This window comes from Filicampus tigris, chromosome 4, assembly GCF_054856515.1.
Source record: "Filicampus tigris isolate MCC_2025a chromosome 4, RoL_Ftig_1.0, whole genome shotgun sequence".
Lineage (NCBI taxonomy): Eukaryota > Metazoa > Chordata > Actinopteri > Syngnathiformes > Syngnathidae > Filicampus > Filicampus tigris.
Window position 1 is genome coordinate 237,501 of NC_141220.1, and position 7,905 is coordinate 245,405.

The 7,905-nt window shown below is 44.7% G+C and overlaps 1 protein-coding gene across 2 annotated transcripts in view; it reads right to left on the minus strand.

Annotated features, from left to right (window-relative positions):
• polr2c (RNA polymerase II subunit C) overlaps positions 1-7,396 on the minus strand; it is a 31,685-nt gene extending 24,289 nt beyond the window's left edge. The window contains exons 1-4 of one of the 2 annotated variants that reach the window (XM_086028965.1): positions 6,913-7,396; positions 6,584-6,633; positions 6,231-6,299; positions 6,103-6,155 (exon numbers count right to left, since the gene is read on the minus strand). In XM_086028965.1, coding sequence (XP_085885091.1) covers positions 6,103-6,155; positions 6,231-6,299; positions 6,584-6,633; positions 6,913-6,998 — 258 coding nt within the window. In that variant the 5' untranslated portion in view covers positions 6,999-7,396. Of the gene's footprint in view, positions 1-6,102; positions 6,156-6,230; positions 6,300-6,583; positions 6,634-6,826 lie in introns of both variants that reach the window. The other variant, XM_086028966.1, reaches the window with a different exon arrangement.
• Between the last annotated feature and the right edge of the window lie 509 nt (positions 7,397-7,905).

The window sequence follows — 7,905 nt, forward strand, 5'->3', positions numbered from 1 at the left end:
CGCAAACCTAAACATACCATCTAAATGTCTATTTTACAAACCACTTACATTTCCCAAATCATTGCAGACTACAGCGCCTTCTTGAATGTTTAGACATCTTTGAACATTTAATAGAGCTGTCTGATAGTCTACTAAAAACATAAACATTTATTTTCACATCATAAAAAAATGCTACTAAATTATTAAAAAAACAAAACTATTTATAACTCCACTCACACCACTGTGAACTGCGCACCTGTTAAAATTCACCTAAACCGGCAAAATGTTGACAATATATTATTTTGAATTGAATTTCTTTTGAATTTTGATATAATATTTGGATTTGGTGGTTGGGGGGGGGGGGGTGTACCAAGTCAACCACAAAAAATAGTCAAAAGAAAATTGTTTGCCTTCATGCATTACAGGCACCATCGTACAACAGAGTCATTTCTAGGCCACATACTGTATGTCCATTTTACTCTGGACTCTCTAATTTTTTGAATGTCTTTATGATATGCATATTGCATGGGCCAATATCGCAACATCAATATTTTTGGGAGTATATTGTGCAGCACTAATTAGATGTCCCTTGTGATATTTCTGCTGGAAATTACTTATCTGTGGTATCATCTCCAATCTCCAATGAGGTGAGGTTACCAAAACACTACATCCATCTGCTTCTGGTCCGGCTGCTCTGTCAAATTTTAGAACTGTTGTGGCCCACGAACCAAAAAGTTTGCCCATCCCTGAGTTAAACCAACGAAGAAGAAGATAAGATATGATAAGATAAGAATGCCTTTATTGATCCCACAGTGGGGAAATTTTCATTGTTACAGCAGCAAAGATATAGGTCACACAGGGACGGCGGCATAATGTGGCCATTAATGTATAACATTGACGGCAAACATTCAGGATCAAACCTATGTAAATATATGCAGTAACATGTGTATATACACACCAACATACATCTACATAAAAGTATGAGGAACACTCATTTTGGCCTGTACATAGTACAGAGGAAAAATACTCTAAGTAAATGACAGTGCTGCAGTGCTGTAGTGAAATGTAAGGGACAGCATTGGATAAAAATAATACTTTGTAGAGACTACACAATGTTCTTGTTAAAGAGTCTGACAGCAGCAGGCAAGAAGGAACGGAGGAATCTCTCCTTTGCACAGCGAGGGTGTAACAGTCTGTCACTGAAGGAGCTGTGGAGTGCTGTTAGGGTGCCCTGGAGGGGGTGGTCCGGGTTGTCCAGCATTGATGACAGCTTGGCCAACATCCTCCTGTCCCCCACCGAGTCCACAGAGTCCAGGGAGCAGCCCAGGACAGAGCCAGCTCTCCTGACCAGTTTCTCCAGCCGCTTCTTGTCCCGGGCCGAGACGCCGCCTGCCCAGGTGACCAATCCCTGGAAGATGACCGATGCAACCACCAAGTCATAAAAGTTCCTGAGGAGTGTCCCCTGAACCCCAAAAGACCTCAGTCTCCTGAGTAGGAAGAGTCTGCTCTGACTCTTCCTATAGAGGGCGTCTGTGTTGTCGCACCAGTCCAGTTTATTGTTCAGATGAACACCCAGGTACTTGTAAGTTGAAACTCTCTCAACATCTGTTCCCCGGATATTCACTGGTGCAGGTGAAGAGTGCTGGCGCCTACCGAAATCCACCACCATTTCTTTGGATTTCCCCGCATTGATCAGGAGGCGGTTCTGCTGGCACCAGTCCACAAAACCCTGAGTAAGTTCTCTGTACTCCCGATCATCTCCGCCTGTGATGAGGCCGACAATCGCAGAGTCATCAGAGAACTTCTGCAGGTGACAGGTAGGGGTGTTGTAGTTGAAGTCCGAGGTGTAGAGGGTGAACAGGAAGGGAGCCAAGACAGTTCCCTGTGGGGCCCCCGTGCTAAAGAGGAGCACGTCAGACACACAGTCCTGTGTCCTCACATACTGTGGCCGGTTTGTGAGGTAGTCCTGGATCCATGTGGTGAGGTGGTGGGCCACCCCCGCATGCTCCAGCTTGTCTCCCAGTAGGGTGGGCTGGATGGTGTTGAAAGCACTGGAGAAATCAAAGAACATGATCCTCATAGTGCTCCCCGCCTTCTCCAGGTGGGAGAGTGAAGTGTGGAGGAGGTAGATGATGGCATCATCCACACTGATGCCAGGCTGATATGCGAACTGGAGTGGGTCCATTGAGGAGCTCACCAGGGGGCGCAGGTGGACAAGAACCAGTCTCTCCAGGGTCTTCATCAGGTGAGACGTCAACGCCACTGGTCTGAAGCTGTTGAGCTCCTTCGGGTGGGGGTCTTTGGCACCGGGACCAGGCAGGATGTTTTCCATAGCTGGGGGACCCTGCCCAGCTTCAGGCTCAGGTTGAACATGTGCTGGACAATTCCACACAGCTGGTCTGCGCAGGATTTGAAGAGCTGGGGGCTGATGCCATCTGGACCCGCTGCCTTCCTCGCCTTCATCTTCTTCAGCTGGTTCCTCACCTGAGATGTTGTGAAGGCCAAGGCTGGGCAGGAGGGAGTGGTGGCTATCTGGTGTAGCTGGGAGCTGGAGACTGTGGAGAAGAGGGGGGAGGGGGTGACATGCCCAGCAGGAGGAATAGGTGGAGGCTGCAGCAGGAGAGACTAAGTGGGGGCAGGCATCTGATCGAACCTATTGAAAACGAGGTTCAGCTCATTTGCCAAATGCAGGTCCCTCCCAGTCCGTGGCCTGAGATGGTCTTCAGGCCCCTCCAGACTCCCCTGGCGTTATTCTGCAGCAGCTGCTCCTCCATCCTCTTCCTGTAGGACCTTTTCCCCTCTCTGATCCTCCTCCTCAGCTGGCGCTGCACAGTCTTCCGCTCCTCTATGTTGCCTGACGCAAAAGCCCTCCTCTTCTCCTTCAGGAGAGCTTTTATGTCTGGTGTGATCCAGGGTTTGTTGTTGGAGAAACACCTTACTGTCCTGGTGGGTATGGTGTTCTCCATGCAGAAATTTATATAGTCTGTAACAGTGTCCGTTAGACTACTAATGTCTTCCCCGTGAGCATCGCTGAATACTTCCCACACAGTTGTGCTGAAGCAGTCCTTTAAGGCCTCCTCGGCCTCTCCAGACCATCTCTGAACCGTGCGGGTCACAGCTGGCTGCCTGCGGACCAGAGGTTTGTACACAGACTGGAGAGTCACCAGGTTGTGATCAGCTTTGCCCAGCAGGGGGAGGGGCAGTGATGTGTATGCCTCCTTGGTGTTGGCATAGAAAAGGTCCAATGTTTTATTGTCTCTGGTGTGGCAGGTGACATACTGTGTGAATGAAGGCAGAGAGGAGGAAGGGGAGGCATGATTGAATCACCAGAGATGAGTATCAGGGCATTTGGGTGCTGTGTTTGTAGCCCGTTCACTGCTGCAGTCAAGACATCACAGGCTGTGTCGCCGCTGGCAGCTGGTGGGACGTAGACGGTCACCGCGATCACATGACTAAACTCTCGCGGGATGTAGAATGGCCTCATGCCAACAGCTAGCAGCTCAATATCCCTGCTGCAAAGCTGCTCCTTAATCGTGATGTGCCCAGGATTACACCATCTATCGTTCACAAACACAGCCAGCCCTCCTCCTTTCCTCTTTCCACTCTCCAGCGTCTTGTCCGCGCGTATGATTTGGAAGCCGTCCAATTCTGCGACCGCGTTCGGCGTTAGCGCTGTTAGCCACAACTCCGTGAATAGCATCAGGCTAGCCTCCCGGAAGTCCCTCTCATGCCGGGTAAGCGCCGCTAGCTCGTCCATCTTGTTGGGGAGCGATCTAACATTCCCCATGATAACAGACGGGAGGACGGGATGGTGTCGTCTCCTCCTTTCCCAGCGTTTAACCCCCGCACGAGATCCCCGTCTCTTCCTCCCCAGCTCACGGGGGATATTGGGTCTCTCCCCGGGAGCCGGCGCAGGTTTAGCACGGAGTGCTAACAGCTGATTCCGGCTGTAGACAATGGGAGCGCGGCTCCGAGCCAAGTCGCCGGACACGATCGCGCAAAAAATAGCCACCAGCAGCAGCAAGAATACCGCAGTTTGGGTGTCCATTGCTACGCAAGTTACGACTATCAACTATATGAAAAAGGTATGAGGTAGAGTAATATTAAGGAGCAAAAACACACGAAAAGGCTCACCGATGAGCCGGAGCTACTGTAGCGGCCTGCCACTCGCGCGGCGCCGGAACCGGAAGATGGCCGCTAAACCAACGAAGAAGAAGCAGCAGCTAACCCAATGGAGCGCGTGTGTGGGCCTGGTGGCCGTGCGTCGTACTCGCATCAAGCAGCATAACAGTTCAAATAAATGACCAGTCGACTCAACAACTCTTACTATAAAATAATATTATGCACGATAACCCGATTAAAAACCTCCGGATGGAGACGTGGTGTAAAATATGAATGGACTATGGCAATAATGAGTCCGCTAAAAAAGATAAAGTAGTCCTAAGATGGTTGGTCAACGATAACGTATATACTGCAAGAGGGTATTAGTTCACTTACGTTGTATGAACATTGAATGATGGCTAATGCACTGTATGTGTATCTGCTTTGGGGTAGCGCCTAATGCAAACAAGCATTTACGATGCACCGGTGGAGTAGAAACTGCACATTACGCTACATAACGATTAGGAATGGGAAAAAATATCGTATCGCGATGTATCGTGATACTTTTTATGCCAATACCAAGTATTGATACGTTGATCAAGTATCGATACTTTCAATACCTTGTTATGTTTTGCATGTTCTATAACATACTTCTAGAACATTTGAGGTCCTTAAAGTTGAGCTTTGTGAAAGGAGTTTTATTTATTGCACTCCTGTGTATCGGGAACAGTTACTGGAACAGTTTATGCACTTATCAATCGTGGCTATTGAATAAATGCCAAATAGCACTTAAGTTAAAACTTTGGACACGCGTGCCTCTGTTTTTTAATTAATTTTTAAATAACATTTAAGTACTGCAATACGTATCGAATTGCAACCCAAGTATTGGGATCCGTATCGGATTGGGACAAAAGTGTATCGTCCCAGCCCTAATAATAATGCACACAATAACAGTTCACTGTTTTTTTTGTTTTTAATACGTTTAAAACAAAATTAATAATTATCATTATTGACTGATATGAAATACCTAGATTGTGACAGTTTTTCAGACACATCGCCCAGCCCTACTAAGCACATTATATTTAAAACGGAATTTATTTAATCTTTATGTTGACCAGTTTATTTCAATCTTTCACAGTTACATTGACCTCTTGTTATATACTTTTCAGTCATATCGCTCAGCCCTAATTCGTACAATGCTTATGAATAACCCTAAATAAATTTGAATTTAAAAATCAAAATCAAAGGAGGATCGATACCAAGACCTCTTGATTAGAAGCGCGTCCCACTATCCACTGTACCAATCAAGCACCTGAGGTCAACAGCTGAAAAAAGTAAAGGAAAAGAAAAAAAATGACTGAAAACTGCAAGATGACTACTCAAGCACTCCAAGTATTCTTTTCTAACGCACAATGTGAGTACCTAACTCGCCAACTAAATTAAAGATCACTACAAACACCGACAACACCTGCAAAGCGGCGCAAGGTCTCCAGTGTTATGACGGTACGTTGAATAGTCCATTGGTGTCATTCGCACAAATCGAGGCTTTGTTTGTGTTATCAGGAAATTAAACGTTGAATGAACCACTGAAACCCTCCACACAACCCGAGGCCTCGTTTGTCATCGGTCACATGATTTTTTTTTAAAAAATTCATTATTTTTTGGTGTAAATTGGTCTAAGTTGGTAGACGGAAACCCTATCAGAAGCCCATTTAAAATGATAGGCAGACCGGCCTATAGGCGATTACTATTTGGTCCAGCCGGACAAAAAGGCGGCTAGACGCACGGTGGGAGGGTAAGCCTGGCTGGAGACGGAAGACGATAAACAGACCGCAAAATTTTAGTAAAATGCCAAGCTCTGTCAGTTTATTTCTCTCTCAATTAGCAGGGGTTCCTTGTAAATTGAAATGAAATGTATGCACATATAGTGTAATCAAAAAGCTAAGCTTTATGTTTCAGGCAATTTGGAAGGAAGTTGGAGTAGAAAGGAACTAGGAGACAAAAATAATGACTGGAACTTACTCTGGAGTACTGCATTTTTTCTACAATATCGTCACTGGTGAGTGGGATGAGACCTGAGAAGACAAGAGATCTTTCTTTATGTACACTGTCAACAGTAGCTGCCAACCATATAGCCATGTCTAACATACCAACTCTGTGAGTGATGAACTCATCATGCAGTACTGATGAGTTGGCATCAATCTGGATCCAGTCAATTGCTGTGATGAAGTATGCCAGAATATTAACTGGTAGTTGTGAATACCGAAACATTATTTTATAAAATATATGGAAAGAAAACATTCTTTCCTCAGGTTAATTCTATTTTGATACTTGCTCAAATTTCTATAACTTAGCTCTTTCTGAAATAGAGAAATGAGACTTACCCTTTGCACTGTACCCACTAATTATGCTATGCAGATGATCACCTTAACTATTCATTCTCAACCATTATGGCATAAATTCAATGATTTGTGGAAACGATTAATTTAAAAAATAATCTTACCTACTGTTGGTACTTCTGACATGAAGACACGTCGAATAGAATTGGCAACCCTAAAAACAGACAACAGAACATTTAAGTCAGCGATGTATCCGTCAATGTTCGGACATCATAACACTGAAATCATACCCACGCAACAGTCTAAATAGACCAAAGTACTTATAGAGTTTAAAGCTGCACACAACTGGACTTCGCGGGGTAAGTAAACAAATCCCTTTAAAATATTGGTTCACTTTTTTTACCCACTTGTCGCAGGATGCGTATTGCTTCCCTCCGAGACGCGACGTCCTGTAGTAAAAACCCATTGCAACCAAAGATAAGATAATACTTACGCCAAATCGGTATTTTCAATTACAAACTTGACATTCTCATCCGTAAGTTCTGTGATTTTTACAGTCGGTTGGTTTGCATATGGCATCGTAGCAGAGAAATCGTACTAAAAATATTTATGTGGCTAAATTATCCACTATTTGATGTTTGCTGCCACCCTCGTTATCGGCTTTTTTTTCTCATCCTCTTCTTCCGCTCCTCTCTTCTTCTTTTTCTTCTGCCTTTCGGCAGTTGGAAAAAAAACTTTTAGTGTATTACAACACCGCCACCTTCTGAAATGGAGTGTGGTTCTGGCTAACCCTCTTCTTCGTCTTATTATGCACATTAGACGATTGACATGGATACATATGGGGTCATTATCGTAACAAAACCATTTACAAATGCGTATTTCAATTCCAAAATATGTATAAAGAATCCATATCCGTAACCACAGTCACAAATGCGTATTAAGAATCTACAAATGCGTAACTGAAGTCACAAATGCGTATGGAGAATCTACAAATGCCTTACTGATGTCACAAATGCGTAACGAGAATCTACAAATGTGCACATTGATTTGTATGTGCAAACACATGGTTAAATGAGTACAGAGATCTGTATGTGGGTGATCTGTAAACACTGGGCCTCTTGATTGGCTGTCTTCTGACATGTGACTTTTACTACAGTCCTGCCGTGCACGACTCACAACTGTATGTGGGTGATCTGTAAACACTGGGCCTCTTGATTGGCTGTCTTCTGACATGTGACTTTTACTACAGTCCTGCCGTGCACGACTCACAAACGTACAGTGATTTGCAAATGCGTGACCTAAGTCACAAATGCGTACTGAGAAACTACAAATGCGTAACTGAAGTCACAAATGCGTATTGAGGATCTACAAATGCGTAACTGTCACAAATGTGTGACAAAAATCTGCAAATGTGTCCATTGATTTGTATGCGCAAACACATGGTTAAATGCGTACAGAGATCTGTATTTGGGTGATCTGTAAACAC